The sequence below is a fragment of the Rhinatrema bivittatum genome, chromosome 13 (genome assembly GCF_901001135.1).
Source record: "Rhinatrema bivittatum chromosome 13, aRhiBiv1.1, whole genome shotgun sequence".
Classification (NCBI taxonomy): Eukaryota; Metazoa; Chordata; class Amphibia; order Gymnophiona; family Rhinatrematidae; genus Rhinatrema; species Rhinatrema bivittatum.
The window spans coordinates 77350192-77377493 of NC_042627.1; the positions used below are offsets into that span (position 1 = coordinate 77350192).

The following is a 27302-nucleotide window of genomic DNA, read 5'->3' on the forward strand; positions in this document are numbered from 1 at the left end:
AAAATTCCCAGGAATAATAAAATAAAAACTGAAACTGGAGATCCCTACGTCTCTGCCAGGTGACCCGGGCCGGCCGCTGATCTCACCCAGCAGCTCTCTATCTGCTTCCTGAGCGATGCACTCTAAGTCTCCAACCTTATTGTTTAGACCCTGGCACTCGCACACAGACAATTTACAGTAGGTTTTTGTTATTTGCATTCACAACCTGCTTACTGCCAGTTGATAGAGGTAATCTGTCGGCTCTTTCCTTAATTCCACCTGGGTTATTTCAGCCTTCACCACAATCTCACTTTCGGGCTGCTCTAAACTTCCCTTATGCCAGTATTTGCTTTAGATGACGCCTCCCTCTCAGTAATTCATGGCTCCCCCTCGCTTTATTTCCTTTTTAAATGTTACCCTGGATCCCATTCCGGCTGCTGGCGTTAACCAGCGCACTGGAATGGGCTCCCCCTCCCCAAAATGTCCCTAACAAATCTAATGCTCTCTTCCCTGCACCGTGGTCTCACCCCGGGCTCCGCCTGCCTCTGAGGGTCTTGGTAACGACGGGTGCTGGCCACAGACAGCTGTGAAGATGATGAATCTTGCACGGCCGACACTGGGAGCAGTGTAGGCAGGATAAGCCAAATGATCCTAATCTGCATCTACTATTTTATTTAAGAAGAAACATATTCCACCAAGCCACAGATCTTGCTGGATAACAAAATAAAAACACCTCTTAAACAACAATACACAAGATACAAATACATTAAATAGACTAAATATAACAGTACAGCCACCTGTATAGACAACTCTTGTTTCTAATCTCTTACACAGGACCCGGTTTGTCCAACGCACTATGGCACTACCCCCATTAACTAATGAACATTTTCCCTACAGTCAGAGAGACTGTTGTCCTCATGGTTCCTGGTGGTCTCCATTGGTGGCTCACCCCAGTGGTCTAAGGTTTCCATAGTGGGTTATAAAGCAGGCATGAGCAGAACCAGGTCTGCCTTCTGTGTCTCTCTGGGCACTTTCAGGTTCTCAGCAGGGACACAGATGCAGATTATTACTGCATGAAGCATCTCTCAATTTCACACAAGCTGCATCTCACCGGAGACTTTTGACCACTTCCACCCATAATCAAGGTTATGCTACCTATTTGGCTCGGTCAGGAAAGGACCAGAGGGACCTTCCAATCATAAGCTGGTATAGAATGACAGGAGCTGCTTCTCAAAACTTCCTCTTTAAGGACATCTCCAGCTTTTCTTCACTTCCCAGCTCAACTTTCCGGAAGGAAATGCCCAACTAGAGACGGACAAAATGGCTTGCATTAAATTCCAAGTCCATTCACACCAGGGGGCTTCAATAGCCAGAGCTGACCCAGGACAACTTTTGAATAGATTCAGACATATCTGATCCACCTCACCTCCAATTGCCATAGTCATCCCAGTCTGAGCGACACAGAGTCACACAAGACTAAGTCACTGAGAATCCAAGCATCTTTCAATGTGTTATATGAATACAAAAGTAGTGCCAGATTTTTTAAAAATTTGATGTGAACTATGTCTTAGCTGACTCAGATTGTCGAAGCAAAAAGTCAAGCACTCACAGATCCAGACAAGGTTAGAAGAGATTCACCCATCCTGACCTCTACCACTTTGGTGGATCACCGATGCAATCTAAAAACAACAAGCAAATCGTGGACGGGAGAGTCGATAAAAGCCTGGGAAAAAGTGAGACTTCTGCTTTCACCCTTACCTGTTGTATGATCTCTGGATCACTTTTTATTAGGTTACTTGTTAAAAATGGCTCTCTGAGGTCTTAGACTGCTGTAGGATGTCTGCTCATGCCATCAATAGATAGTACCACACCGCAGCCAAACAACCCTGCCCCAAAGAAACAGCCCACACAACTCTTCCTTCCAGGCCAGGAACTGGGCTGCTGTGTAGAAGGCTATAACAATATTTCAGCCAAGTTGGCTGGGGAAGGTGATTCGGCTATCTTGTGCCAATGGATAGCGGCTGAGTACTGCCCTCTAGATGTCCAGATTAATTGTGGGGTTTTTGGATGATAACTAGCACACTGAGATGCACCCCCACAAAAGTGCTTACCGGTCCTGACTAGCATGTCTGCCAATCTCTGCATTAAAAGAGCTCAAGGCAGTGTGACAACACCCAGAGCTTCACCCAGTCCTCCTCAGCACTGTCTCTGGTCCCATAACCCAATCTGGAAGCAGGCAAGCTAGCCAGAAGCGAGCAGACCCACTGATGAAAGCCGCCGTGCACCGTGCAGCTCCACTGATGCTCCCGATGAATTCCTCACCGAGGGTCCTGCAAGAGTTCTGTGTGCTTTTAACCCCCTACCCCACCCCAAGAAAGATCCGGCGCTCTGTAAATCGCCTTAGGACCTCGGCTGGAAGTTCTGCGAAACTCAAGAGCAGTCCAAGGCGTGACTGTGGCCAAGCAAAGCAGACGATGGATCACACTGCAAACAACTGTAGGCTGCACCCACTCACAGGTGGACCAGACTCAATAAATCACCCGACTACCGACTACAGATCTGACCCAAACATCTGATTTGCGCATATTTGCCATTAAGCCAAAAGCAGCTTTACAAAAAAAGTCTCTTTTTAGATTTTTTTTCTTTTAATGTGAGGAAAGCAATCACAGATAAAGTCTGAGATAAATTAACTCTGCCTGCAAAGCTCAGACTGTAATTTCACTTTCCTTTACACTGCTTTCTGGCAAAAGAAGTCACAAAAACACCTGTGCAGAGAACACAATCTTCCCTTCTTCTGCCCGGGCTCCTGTAAGAGGAAGGGGATTAATGAGTCACCTGAGGCCTCTGCAAAAGGAGAAATCCAAGGGCCGGCCTCCGAAAACCTTTGCAAAGAGCCTTTCCCTTAAAGGCAGCAGATACTTTCAGCTCTCCCCTGGGGTCTGTGCCGTCTGCACCCCAGACCTGACATTAGCACCAAGGCAAGTGGAAGAGCCAAAGGCTACAAGTTAAGGTTCCCGCTTTGCATTTCGGGGAGGCCGCACCACAACTGGAAAGAGCCCGCTTCACATAGTAGCACCAAGCGAGGGGACGCTGCTTCTTCCAGCCAACGCTACAGCACTCTTAATGTAAATTAATAACTCACGCTACCCCCCCAGACACATCTGGAAAGAGGAGCAAAGCCAGAGCTTCCGGTGCAGGAGACACCGAACGTTGGCTTCCAGGGAGTTCCTCTCCGAGGTGAAGGACTGAGAAATGAATTCTCTCTACCAGGCACTCAGTTCAAGTCTTAATTTCTGAGTCAAAAAGTCCATCTATTTATATTTGTAAGTATTTTCATAATATGCAATGAACAAGTTTTGGAAGTCAATGCCTTTCCCTTCTTCTTTTCGGAGGGTGCCTGCCACAGGCTCCCAGCAGCAAGATCCTCAGGTTTTGTCTAACTTTACCCAGTAAAATTTCAACGTCATCAGCAACACCCAAGTAATTCCCAAGGTTAAGCGGTGAGGCCCAACCAACGCTTCTGAAAACTGCCCTCCTGAGCGCCCCGCAGCTGAGTTCTAATCCCAGACCTGTCACGGACTCTCTGCATGACCCTGGGAAAGTCGCTTCTTCTCACTTGCACTTCAGTTTAACACCCCCCCCGGCACACATTCGCAGGCTTCAAATCTCCTGCCGCCCCCATCCTACCCAGAGGTGGCTGCACGTTCCCCCAGTGCCAGAGGTACCCTGCAGCGGCACTGAGGTTTGCAGAAAAAGTGGTGCTTACATTTCAGTTATGTGCCCTGCCATCCAGGGGAAGGAGTCTCTCTCTCCCCCGTCAAACATCTCACTAATTGCCTGCACCGTGAGGGAAGCGCTCCCAGGCAGACCCGTAGCCCGTGCGGCCCATCAGGGGATAACAAATACAAAATAAAGGGCAGCGAACAGCAAAACCATCTGAGGGAGTCACGACTCTGCCAGCGATGGGACACTTTTAATCTCAGGCGAGCTGCTGCCGTTTCACTCACAGCTCATCACCCACGTGCCACAGGGCATTCACTCAGCTATTTCTCTCTCGCGCACGGAAAGCCCATTAAAAGCCTCGACTGAGAACAGGCCGCGTTCCTCCCCCCGGCAGCACCGACATCACTTTCAGGATCCTCACAGGGGGCTGTCCAAACCCAATTAAACCCTTTCAGAGATTACCCCGGCATCAGAAAGTCAGAGAACATCCTGCAGGCCTCGCCCCGCTCTTGGTAACTCAGGGGCCGAGGCAATAAGATGAGCGTTAAAACGGCGAGCTGAAATTCAGCGCAGTTTCCTAATGCACACGCTAACAATTTGAACTGCTGCTGCAGTGAGTTAAGGAGTTAAAAAATGCGCACAAAAACATGATTTATGCAAAACCATGGTTTATGTTGTTATCTTACGTTCTTTCTGGGCCTGACACTGAAAGCGCATTTAACACTAGAGGGCCAGATAAGTAGGACATAGCCGTGCCGCTGAATGTGTCCTGTAAATTAGTCGGATGTTATATCCAGCTAAGTTAAATTCCCAGATAACTTTGAAAATTGAGCCCTGTGTGCACAAATCTTTTTTTCGTGCACATAAAATATGTCACATGCACAAAAAAATGTTTTCTGCACTGAAAATCCGGATTACAGGTCCTGGCACCAAAACTGCAGCTTCTGCCTGTAGAGTAACGCTAGCCCTGCAAACTTTACTCCACCCTGGACCAGGAGTTAAGTTTCCAGCGTTAGGAAAACCCGAGGAGAGCCCTGTATAGGGGTTAACAGCTAATGCCAGCATTAACGTGGGGTTTGCTATTACCCCCCTGTACAGGGTGGTGCGCTGGCTCTCCTCATCCCTAGAAACTCCTGGTCCATAGTGGCGTGCCCTGCTGGCCAGAATGCACAGTCTCCGAGATGCCCGGTGCTGCATTCAGATGTATGGGCACGGTACTGCAGCAGCCTGGCAGAGCGCCTCCAGCCATCACAGTCCTCGGAGGGGCTGCGCTCTGCCAGTCCTCTTATTCTCAGATTATTGAGGCAAAGCTTTAAGTTACTGCACAGGGAAAGTGGAACACGCTGCTCAGGATGTGTTCTTTCTGCAGCTGATGCGCTGATCTACAGGAAGTGCCCGCCCTAAGCTTTGCAGGTACTTTCACTGTGCAGTGAGCGAGTGCATATAAAGGCAGATTTTGCCCATAAACTAAGCAATCCTGAACCAAAAGGTAATAGAGCAGCCCTCGGTGAGTCACAAAACTGTATAGCACTTCCTTATCTCCTTCTGCCTCCTCTTCCTCAACTTCCTGCTTCTCCCCCCCCCCCCCCCCCAATCATCCTGGATGCTCCCTGGCTGTCCCCATCTTCAAAAAGCCACCAACCCAGGTAAAAAGTGATTTATGCATGAAAACCGGCCAGCCCAACACTTCCTCCGTCAACGTGGCTGAAAGTGCCTCAGTGATCCACGGCACACACGGAGCAGCAGGTTTTCAGCAGAATCGGCAAACAGCACCTGTGGAGAGCACCGACAAGTCCACACACGATCTTTTCCGTGACAAATGTGCCCACACAAGCAGGAGATACAAAAGGCCGTGGGTACGGCGAGCTTCACAGCGAGGGCACGTGAATGCAAGGTCTGCAGGGAAAGCCGTGAATGCAAACTCTGCCCCCAGAGCGCACAGTCTGAAGATTTCCCTGCTACAAATCCTCTTTCTCCTCCAAGGACGCTTCTCCCCTTCATTTTTCTGACTCTGCAAGGAATCCGGGTTTTGTCCTTTTCTGCTCCAACTTCCAAGCTTTGACCCTCACTTAGCTAACAATAGGAGAACAGGTGGGAAGTCCACACCTGCCTAGCTTTCAAGACTTGCCGCTCACTTTTTTCATCTCACTTCCTGGCTGCCCTTCCCAACTCTGCCCTCCACCCGCTCAAGGTCCTTTGAAATTCTGCAGCTCGTGTCCTCTACTGCCTTCCCACTATTCTCACCTCCCTAACTTGCACAGGCTTCCAACTAAGTTCAAGATCCTCTCCATCTGTTTAATCTCCTCAGGCTCTATTCTTGGTCTCCAAGTGTCTCTCTCTGTATCTCCTGATAAGCCACATTCCTCTGTCCTTACACCTCATCTACAGTTTAAGATTAAATCCAGGTTAAACACACATTTTTCTAAGCTTTTTCCTTTATTTAGCACCTGCTCCATTGATATGTTACTGCCCGCAGGCCATCCACAGAGGCCTGGATGTCTGTGAGGGGGTGAGCAATGGGATGTAATGGAGCCCTCAGCGACAGGCCAAGGTCCGATGCCATGAGAAGGATGGGGGTAGGTGGAGGAAGCCTTGGCCCCTGCCATCCTGAGACTCACGGGGACGACTCTGCCAGAGAGAGTGACCATTTCTAAATGCGCTGCACAGAAAGCCAAAGACAATTACAAGCGACAGAAATACGTTCCCGCCTGGCGTTCACAGGGAGGCTGATGTTACTTTCACCAGGTGCTGACTCTGGCAGTCCTCAGACCTACCTGGCAGAACGCGACAGTACGGGCTGGGGTTTGTAGCACCTGCTTCGGCGGGTGGACGGGAGCCGGAGGAACGTCTTAGCCTGACGCGGTGCTCCCTTCCGCTGAACGAACCCTCAGAAGCGTTCACCGCCTGTATCAGCATCTGCTCCTCACCAATCTGAACGTATCCAACCTGTCCAGGAGGAAAGATAAAACAGTGGCGGTTAGCAGACTCGCCCTGCGCTCACCCAGGACCCGCGCACGTAACCCCTCCCTGCCCCATCCCGGGAACGCCCGCGCTCACCCAGGACCCGTGCATCCCTGCCCCATCCCGGGAACGCCCGCGCTCACCCAGAACCCGTGCATCCCTGCCCCGTCCCGGGAACGCCCGCGCTCACCCAGGACCCGCACATCCCTGCCCCGTCCCGGGAACGCCCGCGCTCACCCAGGACCCGCGCATCCCTGCCCCGTCCCGGGAACGCCCGCGCTCACCCAGGACCCGCGCATCCCTGCCCCTTCCCGGGAACGCCCGCGCTCACCCAGGACCCGCTCATCCCTGCCCCGTCCCGGGAACGCCCGCGCTCACCCAGGACCCGCGCATCCCTGCCCCGTCCCGGGAACGCCCGCGCTCACCCAGGACCGGCGCACGTAACCCCTCCCTGCCCCATCCCGGGAACGCCCGCACTCACCCAGAACCCGTGCATCCCTGCCCCATCCCGGGAACGCCCGCGCTCACCCAGGACCCGTGCATCCCTGCCCCATCCCGGGAACGCCCGCGCTCACCCAGGACCCGCGCATCCCTGCCCCGTCCCGGGAACGCCCGCGCTCACCCAGGACCCGCTCATCCCTGCCCCGTCCCGGGAACGCCCGCGCTCACCCAGGACCCGCGCATCCCTGCCCCATCCCGGGAACGCCCGCGCTCACCCAGAACCCGCGCATCCCTGCCCCGTCCCGGGAACGCCCGCGCTCACCCAGGACCCGCGCATCCCTGCCCCGTCCCGGGAACGCCTGCGCTCACCCAGGACCAGCGCATGTAACCCCTCCCTGCCCCATCCCGGGAACGCCTGCGCTCACCCAGGACCTGTGCATCCCTGCCCCATCCCGGGAACGCCTGCGCTCACCCAGGACCTGTGCATCCCTGCCCCGTCCCGGGAACGTCTGCGCTCACCCAGGACCTGTGCATCCCTGCCCCGTCCCGGGAACGCCTGCGCTCACCCAGGACCTGTGCATCCCTGCCCCGTCCCGGGAACGCCTGCGCTCACCCAGGACCTGTGCATCCCTGCCCCATCCCGGGAACGCCTGCGCTCACCCAGGACCAGCGCACGTAACCCCTCCCTGCCCCATCCCGGGAACGCCTGCGCTCACCCAGAACCCGCGCATCCCTGCCCCGTCCCGGGAACGCCTGCGCTCACCCAGGACCCGTGCATCCCTGCCCCGTCCCGGGAACGCCTGCGCTCACCCAGGACCTGTGCATCCCTGCCCCATCCCGGGAACGCCTGCGCTCACCCAGGACCTGTGCATCCCTGCCCCATCCCGGGAACGTCTGCGCTCACCCAGGACCTGTGCATCCCTGCCCCGTCCCGGGAACGCCTGCGCTCAGTCTGGGTAAACCTTTAACTCACACAGGATCTGCGCACATAAGTTCTCGCGTTATCGGGCCAGCCAGTTTTGCAAGAGGCTTTTTCCAGGAGTAAAGTGTCATTTCAACACCTCTGAAAACCACCCCTCTGAGAACTAAGAGGCCAGAAAAGAACAACGATCCCTGCTTACACTGCTCCAGCTAAGGATATCTCCTGGCTGCCACCATCCAGGCTTGACCGCCTGCTGGACATCTTGTGTGGCTCTTCTTGTTCCTCCACCCTTCCAGGTAAACAAGCATGGAAGTCCTTATGGCCCCCACTGCCACATCTCTCCCCACACCTGCTCCTGACCCCCAAGCCTACTGCCAGGTTGTTAGAGCTTTGGCTGCTAAAAGCTTTGCCAATATCTTTAGCAGACAACCTTCCTCTAACCTCATATCATAACCCCCTTTAAAGCCATTTACAGAGGCGCAATGTCCTCTTCTGCTCAGCTAAACATGCCCTCTTCTTAAAAGCACCTGTGCACATCCCAAACGCCGCAGCACATTCAAAACTGCTCCACTCATTCATTTCTTTTTATTTAAAATAAAGTACACTTTACTATACTTTTCTGAAGCTTGCTAAACCTCTCTTCTGCCCCTCCTTTCCCCAGTCACTTTGAGTTCTCCCTGCAGGGTTTGTGTCGCAGGCCCTACAGCATTTCAACAGCCCGTCTCTAACCTGCTTCCAATCTTTCAGTGTCCTTTCTGAAGATCTGACCTTCAGAACTGACCGCAGCACTCAAGGTGCGGCCTCACTACCTCCTTCCAGCTGGTGAACTCTCTCCCTATACTTGCCAGGTCCTTTAACCTGGATTGGCCACTGCTGGAAACAGGATGCAGCATCCTGGACCACAGCGGGAAGTGCGGCCAAAATGTTAACAATCTCTGGTAAAACTGCCTGAAAACTGGTCCGAAGCAGAAAAGAGAACCCAGGGATCACGGCAAAGCATTTGCTGAAACGTTTAGCTGCCACGGGACTAGCTGCCCATAGATCCGATGATCTGCATGGGAGAGGTGTCAGAAAGAAAAAAAAACTTTTCTCTGACCTCATCATAAACGTCATCCTCTAAAGTACGCAAAAGAAAACCTCGATAAGCCTGAAACATTTTGGAATACTTTGGACTGATGAAGCAGAAATAGAAGTTTTCAACCACAAGCACACAAGATGCATTTGGAGAAAAAAAAAAAAATAGGATGAAGCATTTGAAAAAAAATAATAATAATAATAAACCCAACACCACACAAAACACCACCTTGCCAATCGTTAATAAGGGAGTGGATCTATTATGCTTTGGGGATGCGTGGCAACCGGTGGCACAGAAAATATTGTGCAGGTGGAAGGAAGAATGGGTTTAAGCAAATATCAGCCTATGCTCGAAGCCAACGTCCCAGCGTCCGCGAAGAAACCGCAGAGAGGTTGGACATTTCAGCATGACAGCGATCCCAAAGGTTCCTCCAAAAATCAACCGGCAGGAAAGCCAGAGGAAGGCCCGAGATCTCAAAACGTGCAGCGCATGCGAGGAGAGTGGGCAAGCATTCCCAGAGCAAGGACAGGAAGCCTCTGAGCCGAGCCAGGGAATGTGTGCAGGCTCTTAGCTCTGCCAAAGGGGGGCGGTGCAGAGTCCCGACCGACAGGGCGCACAAACAAAACATTCTTGGCTCGGTTTTCGGCAATCTGTTAAAATCAGCAAATAGTGAGTTTGCACTACAAACTGCAGAAAGGCGTCCTGTCTAAGCCTTGCACCCTGCAGAGGCTGCGTCAGCCTCCACTCACCAAAGCACCCAGTCGTGAGCCTCGGAAGGATACTCACAGGGGGGCAAAGTATCTTCCCGAGGAGAGCGTGCGCCTGGCATGCCGCCCCTCCCAGCACACACAAAATGATTTACAGTAGAAGCACGACAATTTATTACCTGCCCTGGGCAGAGCTAACAATACTTTTAGGCAATTACCAGCGAAGCGTGCCATGTAAGCAGCACTTAGTGCTAAGGAGGAGCCAGACCTTTTATGTGTTGCCTTCTAGGTGAGAACTGTGACGAGTTTTCCAGACCTCTGCTCCCTTCATCAGGTCAGTGCAGCAGTCTGGAAAGCTCATCGCAAAGGTCCTGCCATGCACAAACATGGGAACCGCTTTTTCCCTTGCTCTCTGAAATTCAGCAGCGTGTAGGAGGGAATCTGTATTTCTAATCGTAGTCAGTCCAGGGAGGAGGCAGCAGGACACCCATACCCTCGAAAACTCCAGTGCGGAGCCAACGCCGAGAAGGGTGCGTGCCCTCTGGTCATTTACCACCCACATTCAAGGTGCTCCTTTGGCAGATCTTGGGATCTCACCGCATGCACCATCCATCACTGAAAAGCACCGAAAGCCTACCCGAATGGTTTAACGTCCCTGTGCTAAAATATTTAGCATGAGCTCAGGCCAGTCTTCGCCTACTGCAAGCAAAGCGTTCCCGTCGGCCTTGGGCCTGAAACCCACAATGCACCAGAGGACACGCGGACGCCATCCAGTGCCGCCAGCGACTTTTATCAGGAGCAACTGCAAGCTTGCAAATAAAAAAAACCTGTCTCGAAGTGGCCTTCTGAGACCTACAGACAGGCACATGCGCCTCTGCCCCCTGAGATACAGTGGGAAGGTTACAGGAAAAAGCAGAAAAGGTCTGGATTTCCTGTTTCTGAAAGCTCATATGAACTTAAGATACGCCATACTGGGTCGGACCAAGGGTCCATCAAGCCCAGCATCCTGCTTCCAACAGAGGCCAATCCAGGCCACAAGAACCTGGCAAGTGCCCAGACATTAAACTGATCTCACGTTACTATTGCTTGAGTAGCTTAGTGGTTAGAGCAGTGGGCTACGAACTGGTTCGAGTCCCACTGTTGCTCCTTGTGACCTTACGCAAGTCACTTTACCCTCCATTGCCTCAGATACAAACTTAGACTGTGAGCCCTCTGGGGATAGGGAAATACCTACAGTACCTGAATGTAATCTGCTTTGAAGCGCTGAAAAAACTGCAAAAAGCGGAATAAAAATAAAATAATAGCAGTTTATGCATTGCTCCCCTAGGAACTTACCCAAACCTTTTTTAAACCCACCACAAACTGCCATAACCACATCCTCTGGCAATGAATACCAGAGTTTAACTATGCGCTGAGTGAAAAAGAATTTTCTCCGATTAGTCTTAAATGTGCTACTTGCTAACTTCATGGAGTGCCACCTGGTCCTTCTATTATCTGAGAGAGTAAATAACCAATTTATATTAACTTGTTCAAGTCTTCTCCAAACTGAACAGCCCTAACCTCTTTAGCTATTCCATGCCCCTTATGATTTTGGTTGCCCTTCTCTGCACTTTCTCCAGTGCAACTATATCTTTTTTGAGATGCGGCGACCAGATGTGGTAGCTCCTAATATGGAACCTAACATCGTGTAACTACAGCAAGGGTTATTTTTCCCTATATGCAACACCTTGCACTTGTCCACATTAAATTTCATCTGCCATTTGGATGCCCAATCTTCCAGTCTTGCAAGGTCCTCCTGTAATGTATCACAGTCTGCCTGTGATTTAACTACTCTGCATAATTTTGTATCATCCACAAATTTGATTACCTCACGCGTCGTATTCCTTTCCAGATCATTTATATATATATTGAAAAGCACCGGTCCAAGTACAGATCCCTGAGGCACTCCACTGTTTACCCTTTTTCACTGAGAAAATTGACCATTTAATCCTACTCTCTGTTTCCTGTCTTTTAACCAGTTTGTAATCCACGAAAGGACATCGCCTCCTATCCCATGACTTTTTCCTTTTCTTAGAAGCCCAGCGCCATAAATCGATGCCAGTTGTCCTGTACTACACACAGTGACGCTCTGCTGCTGTAACCGGCGGTGCTTTACCTAGGCAGATAACCCTGTTACGAATTATCCGGGACTGTGGTTTCATCTCCAAGGCAAATATTAAGTTGCTAAGAGTTTTTAACAAGATCATTTAGGGCACAACAGGTTTCTCTTCTGAATTTCCCGATGTCGTACTATCCCTGGGATTCCCGATCGCACACAGGTTGTGATGTCACATTATCTCTGGGATTCCCCAATGCTCTGTGATGTCATAGTATCCCCAAGATTCCCTGCCAGTCAATGATGTCATGCTACCTCTGGGATTCACCGTGATGTCACACAATGCCTAAGAAGCAATCGTTAAGCCATGAGCTCCTGCCACAAACGGGAAGAACAGCAAATTACTAATACAATCCAGCATCTCTCCTTCTCCAAGTGATTTTATACTAGTTCATAAAACTACATTACAGTATACTTCCCCTACAGGAGTAAATTCCTTTCCTTTATCTCCATTTATTACTGAGTAATATGTCAGAAGGTATTCTCTAATGCCAATTCTATGGCACAGGCTGGCTGGACTGGCATAAGAGTGGCAGTGTCACACAGTTAAAAGGGGAGGTGAAAGAGCCTATTTTAACCAAAGGATCTTCCTTCAAAAACCGGAAAAAGGATCCATCTGAAGAAAATAGGAAAAAAGCATAAGCACTAGCAAGTTAAATGTGAAACATTGATAAGACCGGCTACATTTTTTTGAAGGGGTTAATAAACTTGTATAAAGGTGAGCCGCTAGAAATAGTGTATTTGGTTTTTCAGAAGGCGTATAACACGGTCTCCCATGAGAGACTTCTAAGAAAATTAAAAAGTTATCTTTAAGATAAGCAGAAGGACTAGGGGTCATTCCATGAAGTTAGCAGGTAGCACATTTAAAACAAAGCAGTGAAAATTCTTTTTTTCACTCAATGCACAATTAAGCTCTGGAATTTGTTGCCGGAGGAAATGGTTAGTGCAGTTAGTGTAGCTGTGTTTAAAAAAAGGTTTGGACAAGTTCCTGAAGGAGAAGTCCATTAACAGCTATTAATTAAGCTGACTTAGAGAACAGCCTCTGCTATTACTGGCATTAGTAGCTTGGGATCTATTTAATGTTTGGGTACTTGCCAGGTACTTGAGACTTGGATTGGCCACTCTTGGAGACAGGATGCTGGGCTTGATGGACCCTCGGTCTGACCCAGTATGGCAAGTTCTTATGTTGTTTTAAGCTGTTGGTTACAAGATTTCTTTGTGTTCTATTTAGATTTTGGCAGCTGTGACTCCTGAGGCAGGCATGCTGTGCCGAAACACTGTTGCTGTCAGATGAGCTTCACTTTTTCAGTTTGGAATCACAGATAAGTAGTGTTTTTTCCACTTCAGTTACTGTAATGTAGTTTTATGAATTTTGTGATTAGTATGAGGGTTGGTAGATGATTGTTTCTATATGATAATATACAATATGTCTGATCTAGGGAGATCTACAAAATTACCTGAAACAAATTACTTGACAAGACCCAAATCAGAAACAGCCTGAATCAGGCTAAAATTAAAAAAAAAAAAAGCCAAGATGCCTTGAATTAAACGACCCACAAACATCGGAGAATGCTTCGACTGAGCAGTCTACCTTCCCCAAACTACGAGAGGAGGAAGGAAGGACCCTGCCAGCTGACTTCCAGTTCACATCGCTAGCTGCAGTGACAGATACGAGAACATCCACCAACTGATGAAAGCAGAACACACACATTCAGTGCTTCCTAATCCATCTCCACCAGGCAGCATCCTAAGCATACCAGGAGCCAGAGAGAAAACAGTCAGCCTGCTGCTACAAGACTTACAATGTGATTTCTCTCACCACAACCCCAAACTTCCTCTCCTTCCAGAACTCTACTTTGTTTTCCTTAACTCATTTTATTCCATCAGTCGTAGTGGGAATAAATGCAGCACAGGAAACACATGTGCCCATCAGTTGAGAAGAGTTTGATCTCACAAGGGGAGACAGTTGTGTCCTGTGGACCTCAGCCCGGTGAGACCCTCTTAAGAATAAGAAACCATCAATGCTTTTGCTAGGAGCGGTTGCTTTTTTTATTCTCCCATGTGAACCATGAGGATAAATCCTTCACCAAATGCCAAGTAAGATATACCCCGTTAGTATTACACCTGCATATTAAGGGCTTTTTGGGTTCAAAGAATGTTAAAGAAACACTGACACAGCAAATGGTGCTGCTTTCACTATCACCACCAGGGCCTCCGTGAGGTCATCACCTCTGTGAATTAAACCGTCACTATGACATCAGTCAAAGCTGACTGGCCAGATATGGGCTATTGCATCACTTCATTCCATCATCAGCACATCACGTACAGTGTTAAAAGCAGGCAAAGAAAAGTATGGATTGCTTTCTGGAAGTTTTATTTAGTGGGTGTTAAAATAAAAAATTTAAGTGATGGCTAATGAGGCTATATGATGTGGCTATAAACAGATGTATTAACACAGATGCAGCTCCCTGTAATTTAACTTTATTCCAAAAATAACTTTCCAGATGTTGCCAGATTAGGAGAATCTAAAAGTAAGTAAGTAATGAATAACATTAAATACCAGTCCACCGCAGGTGCTGACAAATGCAGAAGTGTCGGTATGGTTCAAGACTTTTCCCCTGTAAAAGCACAGCTGGGCTTCGGGGAGCGCAGTCAGACTGGGGGCGCTCGCCCTTCCCTTCTGCTCCACCAGGAATGCTGGGGCCAGAAATCGCAGGTCCCTCTCCAGGTGAAGGTAGAGATCCCTCCCAAAGGCAGGCAAGCGGATGAAGAGCTCTCTCCCCTGTCCCCGGAGGAGCAGGTGCTCAGCAGCAGCAGCAGCGGGAGGAAGCCGGCGTCTCTCTCTGCGGTGTGCCGGCCTCAGCAGGACGCCCACCTCCTCCAGGCCCACTTCCTGGGGGATCACCACTTCCTCCAGCTCTTCAGCTAGGACACAAAGAGAAAAAGAGGACACAGGTTACAGGCAGGCGGCAACTGCTCACGCCAGCCTTCAGGACTCATTCGACTTTAGGGCTGCGTGGCAATCAAGACGACAAAGCAGGTCCCCCAAAAGCATACAGAAAAAGGTCTGGTTTTCCCACATTGTTTATCTGCCTTAAAGAAAGTGTTTCTTGCATTTCTGTTCCTTCCCACTGAGGCAAGAAGAGCAGATCACTAGAGATCTTACTCTTTTTTTTTTTTTATGCCCCAATGTGGATGTACTGCAGGGTTACCCTGGTGCACTCTCACGGGACCCCTTCAGCAGAAAGGCAGGGAATAAAGAGACCCCAGAAGGGACTGTGGATCTCTCTCAGCCTCACTAAATGAAGGGACTTCACCGCCCCTAGCAGGGCTCCGGGATGTGCATAGGTGTTCCAAAAACATGCCATCCCTGCCTATCCCACCAATTTTTGTCATTTGTCTGACAGTGTGTGATTTTGCACCCTGTACCTGGGGTAATGTTTTTCCTTTTTTATTTGAAGACTATGCTCACACATCCTTTAGCACACCATGGAGCATCTTCACTACGTGGCACCTTGCCTAACCTTCAACTGGTCACTTAACCCAACACACGGGCACTCAACTCTTTGTTGTAAGCTCTTCGGGAGCAGGATCTGTGTCAGCCTGCAGAAATGCAGTCACTAACCGAGTCACGAACGGGAAAACCTTCCTGCCCTGCCTTCTGAGCCTGCCCTCCGCTGACAGCACAGAGGGAGGCAGGATCCGAGGCACTGAACCTCTACCTGGGCATCCTCGCCATCAAGGAGAAACAAGAAGATCGAACGAAAAAAAAACATTTCCGAAACTTCAGTCCCAGGGACCTGGCTTCCCTGCAAAAACCGCCGCAGCCCCGACGCTGCAGGCTCCCACGGCCAACTGCTAATGAATGGAAACTATGAAGGCTCTGTGGACACGATCGCCGGGACGGGCTTTCCAGGCTCTCACACGCACAGGGGGAAATAGTAAATGAGAGAGAGGGCGATCGCGCCCCCAACCCTTCAGGGGGACCGAGTCCCGCAGCAAAGCGTGTAACAGAGAGGGGCTCAGGCGGCCCCCCGCGTTACGAAGCCGGGGACTGGGGGCAGGCAAAGATTAAACCGGGGATCGGAGGTGCGGAGGCGGCGGCGGCGTCCGCTGGGCTTTGTGCGCGGAGCTTACCTGCGGCCGGGGCCGGCCCCTGACCCGGCAGAAGCAGCAGCAGCAGCAGGTGCGGCAGAGAAGCGGCGCGCATGGTCCCGGGAGGAGCGGAGAGAGCGCGCCCTGCACTGACGCCGCGAGGACTCCGGGGCACCGCTGTGGCTGCAGGAATCCCCGCCCCCCGCGGGGAGCCAGCCAATCACCAGCGCCCCGCCGGCCTCCCATTGGCCGCCGCTGTAAATAGTTGGGCTGCGAGCGGTGCACGTGGTTTGCGGGCAGTGAGGGCGTCCGTCCGCCCGGGGGCGCCGGAGAGCTGCCGGCCTTACCCTTCCCCTGCCCCTCGCTGAAAGGCGTCTGCCCCGGGCTACCTGTGGCCGTCGTCCCTCTCCCGCACCTGCCTGAGTATTTGCGCCTCGGAGACTGCAGAACCAGGAATCTGTACCGATCATTTTCTGAAATGCGGCTCTATAATGGGGGGGGGAGGTGCACAAGGAATCCCTTCTGCCAGCAGAGACCCCGACCAGACAGGTGGTTCAGTGCTGTGCACTCCACCGGTTGGTTCACAGTTTGATCCCTGCATCAGGTCTTCTGCTCCCTGGTGGGTTGGAGCTGGGGATGATGTGGGGGCAACATCCTACACTTCCCCCTCCCCGCCCAGGGAGTGGGGGTCATTGCTTAAGGGTCACACCTAGTGGCTGGATTCAGGACTTGATTGAAGGGTAGGTGTATGGCAACATAAGAACCTGCCACACTGGGTCAGACCAAGGGTCAATCAAGCCCAGCATCCTTTTTCCAACAGTGGCCAATCCAAGTAACAAATATCTGGCAAGAACCCAAACACTAAATAAATTTCAACCTACTATTGCTTATTAATTAATAGCAGTTTATGAATTTTGCCTCCAGAAACTTATTCAAACCTTTGAAAACCCCAATTACACTAACTGCTGTAACCACATCCTCTGGCAATGAATTCCAGAACTTAACTATGCACTGAGTGAAAAATAATTTTCTTCAGTTTGTTTTAAATGAGCTACTTGCTAACTTCATGGAGTGCCCCCTAATCCTTCTTTTATCTGAGAGAGTAAATAACTGATTTACATTAACTTGTTCATGTCCTTTCATGATTTTGTAGACTTCTATCATATCCCCCTCAGTCATCTCTTCTCTAAATTGAACAGCCCTAACCGCTTCAGTCTTTCCTCATAGGGGAGCTGTTCCATTCCCTTTATCATTTTGGTCACCCTTCTCTGAACCTTCTCCATCGCAACTATATCTTTCTTGAGGTGACCAGAATTGTACACAGTATTCAAGGTGTAGTCTCACCACAGAGAGATACAGAGGCATTATGACATCCTCCATTTTATTTGACATTCCCTTCCTAATAATTCCTAACATTGTTTGCTTTTTTGACCACCGCTGCACAGTGAACTGACAATTTCAATGTATTATCCACTGTGATGCCTAGATCTCTTTCCTGGGTGGTAGCAAGGCTGAACTGAAAACAAGCAAGCAGTGCTAGATCCCCCTACCTTTCTGAAATAATCTGTTCCTGGACTTATCCTGGGCCAATGATTATAAACGCCTACAGGCACTCGCCCAGTGAATAAGGCAGAGGGATACCACATTCAGTGGTGCAGTCCGAGTACCTTTCCTATCAGGTTTTTTTAAGCAAATGTTTACATATAAGAATATTTGCACTGCATTGCTATTTTGGGTGAAATCTCAGTTTTTGACATTAGAGATAAAGCTCAGGACTGCTATGGCCGAATCCAAAAGCAAGGCACAGTATTATCTGAATTATTATGAAGGTTCCTTACCCTGTATAAACTTTGCTAACAATAATTTTGTAATGGGTTTGACAGTTGCTTGGTTTGGATTGTAATTATTGCTACCCTTAACAGCAGACTGGATGGATCGGTTGGTCTCTTTCTGCTGTCATTACTATGTTACTATGATCAAAATTAAAATAATATAGAGAAATTTTACATTCTTTCATATACAGTACAGTAAAGCATTTTCCTGTATTCAAGAGCCATTCTAATTATAAATGACCCTCTTTGTAATGAATCCTACTAGAGCACAATGGCCCTTCTCCATCACACAGGGCACAACATTATTATATATTGATTTTTTTTTTAATGTAAACTATTCATTGTTTTAGATTTTTATTTTTATTGTATATTTTTGTAATTTTGAGCTTTTATAATTTGATAATCTTTATGTTCTTTTAAATTTAAATCTTTATTTACATTTGTTTTTTATTTAGTTATGTAAACCGTTTTGATTAAACACTGTTTGTAAAGACGGTATACAAACACTTTTAAATAAATAAATAAATAAATAAATAATACTTCAAAAGATCCCCAGTGAACAGAATAGGACAAGCCAGCTGTCCATGTGCCTGACTCAGGTGTCTGTCAAATTATACACAGATACAGGGGATCACCGAAAACATCCCCCTTTACCCTTGGGACAATAGCATCTCAGGCAGAGACCCTCGGGCACGATTGAACAGTTCATCTCAGAACGGCATTTTGAAATGTTTGGAGGAGCGGCAGGGCTGGATTCAGAAAAGTCTAATGGGGCGGCGGGGTCATGTGAAGAGATCACGCGTAACTGTACCGGCGGCGCTTCGTGTAATAGTAAACAAGGTCCTCGGCCCTGCCGCTCCTCCATTTTAGATGGAACAGGCCAGCGCGGGGATCCCCACGATCCTTCTCCTGTCGCTGAGTCAGATGCCACTATGCATTCTTCGAAGCCTTATTCTGAAATCTCGCCACCACTAACACTACATTGTCCCCCGAGGTCCTCCTGGATGAAGGTTTACGTGTTGGACCCCATGACACAGCCGTGCCAGGGCTTCCTTGGGTAACGCGTGTGCATGCGATGAATGGGTTCTCCCGATTTCTTATACAATGAGTACATTTATGGACAGCAATGCACCTTTCTCTGCCACGCACCCTTTATGTTTGATATTTGTCTATTGTTTACTCCGCCCTTGTCGCCTGCTTTCGCCCAATAATCTAAATATGCCAGAACCAAAGATTGCACAAGGAGCCTAAAATCTGGGGGTTGTAACAGGGGGTTTCAACCTCTTCAACGCATGGATTTTAAAAAATCCAATTGGAATCCCTTGTGTAATACGAGCAGACATTGAGAGCCTAGAGCCTAGCATGGCTCCGAGATCTCTTACTACTCATGCTAATTGTATGACCTTTTAAGAGAAACTCAAACTTTGCAGGGACCTTTCTAGTTCTAGTTAGAAGCAATATCTCTGGTTTGGAAAGATTCAAAACCAAACGGTTATAAGACATCCAGCACTGAATTGCTTCCAAACAGATTTTCAAATAATCCATTGCAGAGGCAATTGTACCCTTTCTGGGAACCAAAAAGTGACCATGTGCTGTCAGATTCTCTGTTTGCTAAGAAGCCTGGGCCCTGCAGTTATTATACAGCGGGAGCTCAGTCCATGTCCTTATTGTACAGCAGAAGCTCAGTCCCTGCACGGATCCAGTAAGTTCAGTTCCTGCAGCATTTCTTTTGAAGACACTTTGGCTAAACACAAAGAAGGTACATGAGGACTAGGAATTAAAAGTGAAACACTAAGGATACGTAGAAGTAAAGGCTGAGGGAAGGCTACTGGCACGCTTCACTGCAACACGTTGCCTTGTCCAGTTCACTTATTTCCACCTTCAGCCTGGACATTAGGATGGGGGGATCTGGTCCAGATGAGCATCCTTCATCGTGAATGGAAACGGATGGTCCCCCAACACTGGTTACCAGCTGTTCCTTCTCCAAGAATACGTCACACTGGTAACCCTGGCAGAAGGTGACTCCCCTGTGCTCCTCACCCCCTCATCACCTTGCCCAAAGCGGCCCCAGAAACTTGACTGCAGTTATGTTCCCTTCTAAAAAGTTAGAAAACAAGCTTGCCTTTTGCCTTTAAGGATTCAGCAGGAGAGGGTAACTGGGCGGGAGACAGCACCCGAGTTCTCCTTTCTATAGCACTTCTGTGATTCTTGCCATGCGATTAACGTGCTCCTTGAAGGAAACATTAAAAACAGGTCAGCATGGCAGCAGATCATCGGACCCCCTACCTGGAGTTATGAATATAACAAATTGCCACTATACATCTATCAAATTAAGGGGCCAAAGGTTTTCTCCCATTCTGTGTCTATGGGAAAAATGATTAGGCCTCAATATAATTTCAGAGCAATCCATTTAGCCAGATGAGACTTCTCCAACTAACTTACAGGGATATTCAGCGGCACAGCTATGCTGCTAAATATTCCTGTAGAAATCACCGCTTAGCCGGATAAGTTAGACCTCTCTAATTTATCTGGTTATCTTAACCAGAGAAGTCCAAATATCAGCACTTATTCAGGTAATTTAAGCAGATAAGTAGCTCCTTCCTGAGCCACTCATTCCCCGCCCTCTAGATATCTGGCTACTGTAATAGTCTTTAGGTTATTGCTGTAATGCAGTGATTGAGACTGGTTATGGAAGAGGTCTGGTTCTGCTTTAATGTGGAGTTAAACGACGTCAGCAATCCTTTCACCTTCTGACAATTTCAGATTTTTTTTCCAGGGTTCCCTCAGAAGAATTTCCATATAATTGTTATGTTGTGAAGCACAAAAAAACACAGCAAACCTTTAGACTGAACAACCAACAACAATGTCAGGCTTAGGAAGAATGGGACGACATCGCCATCTGCTGGAGCATTTTATGACTGCCTCTGGAAATCGAGCAAAGAGCAGACCCTGAGGCCGATGCAATAAAGTGCGCATGGGTTTATGCAAGGTTGGGCGCATGTTTTGGACGCGCTAGACTAGCACCCGATGCAATAAGGAGATTAGCACGTTCAAAACGCACGCCCAAACAAATGCGTACCCGATAATGCCCGTCAGATGTAAATTGCATGAAGATGAGGACATTATGAGATTATCATGACTGAGCTCAAGGCAAATGAATGCTTAATCAAAACCTTGACTGGAGGTGGGAAACATAACAGATCCCCCCCCAGTGAGAGGCCTGTATGGTACATGGAGCAGGCGAGCGCGGGGAGATGCCGCTGTTCACAGGTTGCAGTAACTAAATCCATCCTGCCCTCCACGCAGCATGACCTTATCCGTGCTGACAATATTACCGCCTGAGTTTCTAATTACAAAGCCAACAGCACAGGAAGACAGGAACACTCATTTCTCCATTTTTATTAAAGTATAAATCCCGGCGCAACGGGTGGAAAGTCTTCATGAAAGCCAAGCTGGTAGCCAAATGAGAAACGTTGAATCCCCTCAGTTCTCGGTGGTATAAAGCGAGCTGACCCTACGAGCCAGGCCTCAGTCATCTCAAGAAGGACCAGGAACTGCCAGCTTTGATGGCAACTCGAGATCCCCTGTGTATGTGCTCATCACTCAATATACATTATATACGCACAATAATTCTGATTTTTTATCTTATTTATTTATTTATTTTGAAATTTTCTATACCGACATTCATGTGGCAAGATACATATCATATCGGTTTTTAATCTTGATTAAACCCTGTCCCTTCTTCTGAGACAGGTAAAATGACAATGAATGCCAATTAGGATGGCAATATTAATGACTTGTAAACTTGGTCACTAGGAGCTAAATTAAAACCTCAGACTCAATTCTTATATGACACCAAATGAATTTCAGTAGTAATGACTTCTGCCCACAGGCCACTACAAAACTGAATACTGAAGCAGAGACTTTAAAGTGACGAGCTCTCTATCCCTGTACCTAACCTCGCAGCCCTCCAATACTAGGTTCTGTATCTCTGTGTGCATCCCCTGAGTCACCCCGTCCTGGAGGTTACTATCTCTGTATCTCTGCATCTAAGCCTTCAACCATCCAATCCTAGAGGCGACAGACTCTGTATCCTTTCCAGTACTAGAAGTGACAGACTCTGCATGGGCATGTGCCCTTTAATCTAAAGGTGACAGATTCTGTATCCCTTCCAGTAGTAGAAGTGACAGACTCTGCATGTGCATGTGCCCTTTAATCTGCCTTCTAATCTAAAGGTGACAGATTCTGTATCCCCATGTCCATCCAGTCCTAGAGGTGACAGGCCTGCACCCATCCTTTGTCATCTCCAGTCCTAGAGATGCTAGGTTCTGTATTCCTGTACCATTCCCGAGTCATCCAGTCCTAGAGGTGACAGGCCTGCACCCATCCTTTGACATATCCAGTCCTAGAGATGCTAGGTTCTGTATTCCTGTACCATTCCCGAGTCATCCAGTCCTAGAGGTGAGAGGCCTGCACCCATCCTTTGACACCTCCAGTCCTAGAGATGCTAGGTTCTGTATTCCTGTACCATTCCCGAGTCATCCAGTCCTAGAGGTGAAAGACTCTGTATCTCCATCCCCTGAGCTCCCCAGGCTCTGTACTCTGATATCAATCCTCTGATTCATCCATTCCTAGACATGGCAGGATCTCTCCCTGCATCTAAACCTTGAGTGCATCCATGTCATACAAAGAAGCTGGAGATGCCAGCTGTGCACATCCTGCAGGCACAAGGAAAGGAAGTTTGCTCCGGATGGCAAATGCTACAGAGAACAATACATTGGAAAAATCCATAAACTGCTATTAATCAAGATGACTTAGGGAATGGCCACTGCTTTTACTGGCATCAGTGCCATGGGATCTTCTTAGTGTTTGGGTACTTGCCAGGTTCTTGTTGCCTGGATTGGTCACTGTTGGAAACAGGATGCTGGGCTTGCTGGACCCTTGGTCTGACCCAGCATGGCATTTTCTTATGTTCTTATGTTCTTTGGTAGGAATCTCAGATCTTTGTCCTTACCTAGGCGTAGACAGAGTGGGAGCAGAAGTCTAATAATCAGAAAGGAAAGAGGAGGGATTAGGAAGAAGATAACTGGGCATTCCAGGAGTGAATCCCACGGGAAGGAAGGTGTCCATGCTGTGCACCTGCTGAAACAGGGGCAGCTGCTGATTCATGATCCTCTCCCTCCTCCTGGACTCGCACACTCAGCGGGGTCTCGGGAGCCGGAAATGGTAAAGCCTGAAACAGAGGCCAAGGGGCAAAAGTGCTGACAACCTGCAAGGAATTCGGGCGGAGGGGCCCATCTTAACCCCAGCCTAGCCGACAATCCCTTTCAGTCTCCACCTTGGGGCCTAGTTACCAAAATAGCTGCAGCCTGTTCATGGAGCTGGTCCGACTCAGTGAATAATTAATGAATGTGGAGTTAATGAATGAGGCTGTAAAGACAAAAGCAGACAGAGCGAGGGAGAGACGGCAACGCCCGGACTGTCTGAAGGACCTGACATGGAGTCTAAATATTTGAAGGAATGCTTTTCTTTTCAAGATTGCATGGATATCTACATAATGTATTCACAAAGCGCTCCATTTATATTCCTCACCCAGCCCTGCTTGGGAATATCTGGCCAGTGTAGGAGTTCATGGATTTCTTGTCCCACTTCATTCGTTCAGTGTTCAAGCAGCCATTTTAACCTCTAGTGCTGCTGCTAAATGGCGTCTTTTGTTGTCACCTTAGAAGCTTGTTGTCTTGTAACATTTGTACCAATACTGGACGAAACCTCTTGGGTGCAGGCCCTGAGTGCTAAAAGAAAATCTATGAAAAAAAACCATATTCAGCCTTAAAGGCCAGGGATCCTAATGTCAGGGCCAGTGTGGGGGAGGGGAGAGGGGGTTTACACGTGTGGAAGTGGGGGAAAGATATCATTTCACGCTGAAGGACGGTAACAAAGCAGACTGGAAGACAGAGTTGAATCCAGAGGTGGGAAGAGGAGCAAAGGGAGGAGGATGGCCCGAGAGTGGAAGGCAGGTCTAGGGGTGCAAGATGAGTATCTGGTGGCTCGTAACAAGTGAAGGGAAGCAGCTGAGGACCCTCTGAGGTCAGAGACGTACCCACGGTACCTGAATGTAATCTGCTCTGAAGCGCCTAAAAAAAAGCAGAATATAAATGAAATAAGTACATTGCAGGTGGCTTAATTCTTTAAACTCTGCTGGGACTCCTCGTGCACCCTGGGGCCCGTGCATGAAAGTACAGCCTGCTGGTCGGGCCTCACCACCCCTCCTTAGCCTGTCCGGGGACCACCTTAAACCCTAGGGAGAGGAAAGCTGCGCGGGCGGGACCCTGCAGGCAGGAAGAGTTTTGTGGGCGGGACCGGCTGGGGAGGTTAAGAGGCAGAGCCCAGCTGGGATCAGGAGGCCTGGCCCAAGTGTCCAGCAGAAGGCAGCTCCTGCTGAAGGTAGGGTACCCTCCCGTGACCGCACCCCAAGTGTGAAGGGGCTGCAGTCAGCGTGCCTTCGGCCTCCAAGCCTAGGAAGGTTGCTCGGCCACCCTGCACCCACTGTGTTACTTCCCTCGATCGCGTCCGCCAGCATCGGATTCCACAGCTCGATTGTGCGCCGAGTGACAGAAATACCTCCTGTATGCCAGCTGTTAGTTTCACGGAGTGCCCCCTAGTGTTAGTGCTGTTCTGAAAGGGTAAATAACTGCCCCCTATTCATCTGTTCTACCCCACTCATAAATATATAAATCCCAATCCTATCCCCTCTGTCATCTCTTTTCCAAGCTAAAGAGTCCGGATCTGCTTGGCCTTTCTCTCTAAGGGAGCTTTTCCATCACCTTTGTCATTTGTGTCACCCTTCTCTGTACCTTTTCCATGTCTTGTTTTGAGGTGGGGGTGACCAGAACAGCACACAATACTCATCAAGGTGCGGTCGCGCTGTGGATCTATGGCAAGGCATTAGGATATTCCCAGCCTTGTTCTCCGTTCCTTTCCAAATCAATCCTTACATTCTCTTTGCCTTTCGGACTGCAGCTGCCCATTGAGCTAAAGATTTCAATAAATGGTCCACAAGGGCTCCGAGGTCCTTCTCCTGGGTGGTGACTCCTAACATGGAAGCCAGCATCGGGAACCTGAAATTGGGATTAATTTTCTCGAGATGCATCACTCTGCCCACATTAAATTGCATCTTTCACAGAGAAACCCCGTCTCCTAGACTTGCAAGGCCCTTCCACAGTTCCTCACAATCCACTGCTGTTTTAATGTCTCAAAACAAATTTTGTATCATCTGCAACTCGTCCTCCTTTCCTGCAGCTCATATATGAACCTGCTAAATAGCACAGGTCCTCCTACAGAGCCCCTGGGGCAGTCCATTTGGAAAACTGACCATTGAGTCCTCCCCTCTGTTTCCTGCCTTTTATCCAGTTACCAATCCACAACAGGACACTGCCTCTGATCCCACGACCTCCCGAGTTGCTGAGAATTGTCTCATGAAGGAGACTCTGTTCAATCCCTTCTGAAAATCCAAATACACCGTATCAACCGGCTCACCTTGATCCACGTTTATTTACCCTCTCAAAGAACATCCAGTCTGTTTGTGTGGTCAGTAATTTGGTTTTCAAGGACAGCTTTAAGCATTTTGCCCAGTCCCGAGATCACCCTCCAGTTTCCCGGCCCTTTGGCTGTTTCAAAGGAGAGATTGCAGAGAGGCAGAGAGGCAGAGTCCCAGTGCTGCCTGCTCGAAGAGAAATTCCTTACCTATTAACCTGGGCAGGCAGCTGGGAGGAGGGGAGAGGAGTCCGCAGGCAGGGACGCCTTCCGTCTCCAGAGACCATGGATCCGGGCCTCTCCCTGCACCGTCCCTTGTAATAAACAGCACTAGAGAGAGAGAGGCAGGAGCTTCTCCTCACCACAGGGAGAGGAAGAAAGGCTCTGCTCAGTCTGAGGAGCCGCAGCACGACACTGGGGGCAGAAAGGGCAAGGAACAGCTTCAGCAAGACAAGAGAAGGAAAGCCCTCGCTAAGGACGATCTCGTTTATCTTTGGTCTACAGGAAGGTAAGCGGACAGGAAGGGTCTGCATCCTTTTCAGCAGCGCTGGCAGTCACCCTTTAGCCTGGAGTAAAGAGGGCAGTGGGCTGGCGGGGGGGGGGGGGGGTATGAGGAAGGCCCACGGGACAGCAGCGCGGGATCCGGCCGGCCCGAGATGCAGCCCACGGCACAAGTGGTGGCTCTGGAGACGCCGGGCACGTGGGCCTCGTATGTGAAGCCACTGCCAGGAAACCGCAGGATTTGTGCAGCCTGGTGTGGGAGGTGTCTGGGAGGGAGTGGGAAGCAGCCCCGGCCAGCGCTCTCCCCCCCCCCCCCCCCTCTTTCATGGGGAGGGAGGTCTGTGGGGAGGATGCAGGGTGAAAGGAAGCGATGAGCGTGCCACACGGAGAGGGGACCCAGGGCGGCCCAGGATAATAATGCATGGCTTATTCCCTAACAAGACCTTCTTTCTTAAGACAAGAAGAACGTAAAAGGACAAAGAGAGAGAGAGAGAGAGAAAGGGAGGGAGGCGGGCAGATAGGGTTTGCAATACCCTGAAGCAGTCTTGCTGGAGTTTCAATATTAGACTGCCACAGACATCACTGGGTGTGTCCACGAAACACTCCCACTCCGAGGGGATGTGCTACCCGCTGTGAGGTGAGGACAGGAATGTCAAGATTTCTTCTTGCCCCTAGGCCTGTTCTCGGGCTGTAAGTGTGAGTGGGAAGTCTTCCTCTAACACCAAGCAAACCTCGGATGGCTTCTCACACGTTGTCCAAGCGTCTTTCCGATCCTCCTCCTGACAGGAAACACTAAAGTCTCACATGGCAGGCAAAACCAAGGAGAGAGCCTGAAAACACCGTTTCCATAGGCATCCCCGCTGCCCAAGAGATGAAACCTGCAGCAGCTTCAGGGTGGGACAAATATCCGGCAAGTAGTGCAGAGACAGTTCAGAGAGAAGGAGCTGGAAGTGGAAGAACGGTGAAGGGTTTGGTAGCTGTGATTTAATAATAAATAATGATAATTAAAAAAAACAAAAAAAATCAAACATGCAAACGGGATGCAGAAGGCCAAAGACCATTTTGGAGACGAAGATCTAGCAGTCACCAAACAAGAAAGAGACCTGGGGGTCATCATCTCTGAAGACTTGGAGGAGGCCAGCGAGTGTGATCCACTCGCCTCTTCCCGGGACATCATAGAAATGACGGCAGAAGAAGACCAAACGGCCCATCCCAGCGCCTCCCACCGTCTCCATCTCATGGGCCTCATCGCAGGGCCTAGCTCCTTCCCTTTCCCCTGCCTGCTTAGCTCCCTTCTGGCTTCTCCTTTGCCCCCTCTCTTTACTCACTCCTTAGCTCTCTCTCCCCCTCCTCTCCTCCCTAGAGGGAGGGGTACCTG

General features: G+C 49.4%; 2 protein-coding genes across 6 annotated transcripts in view; one reads left to right on the plus strand and one right to left on the minus strand.

Moving 5' to 3' along the window:
* The window catches only part of ADAMTS17 (ADAM metallopeptidase with thrombospondin type 1 motif 17), a 161260-nt gene extending 136381 nt beyond the window's left edge, over positions 1–24879 (minus strand). The window contains exons 1-4 of one of the 5 annotated variants that reach the window (XM_029575631.1): positions 24745–24878; positions 24000–24024; positions 14524–14888; positions 6477–6648 (exon numbers count right to left, since the gene is read on the minus strand). In XM_029575631.1, the coding sequence (XP_029431491.1) occupies positions 6477–6648; positions 14524–14888; positions 24000–24024; positions 24745–24753 (571 nt within the window). In that variant the 5' untranslated portion in view covers positions 24754–24878. Of the gene's footprint in view, positions 1–6476; positions 6649–14523; positions 14889–16100; positions 16665–23990; positions 24025–24744 lie in introns of those variants that run through there. The other 4 variants (XM_029575630.1, XM_029575629.1, XM_029575628.1 and 1 more) reach the window with 4 other exon arrangements.
* A 751-nt stretch (positions 24880–25630) lies between these two features.
* LOC115075336 (ceramide synthase 2-like) overlaps positions 25631–27302 on the plus strand; it is a 51195-nt gene continuing 49523 nt past the window's right edge. Inside the window, 1 exon segment of the mRNA XM_029575638.1 lies at positions 25631–25931. The gene's annotated coding sequence lies outside the window, so the exon portion shown is untranslated.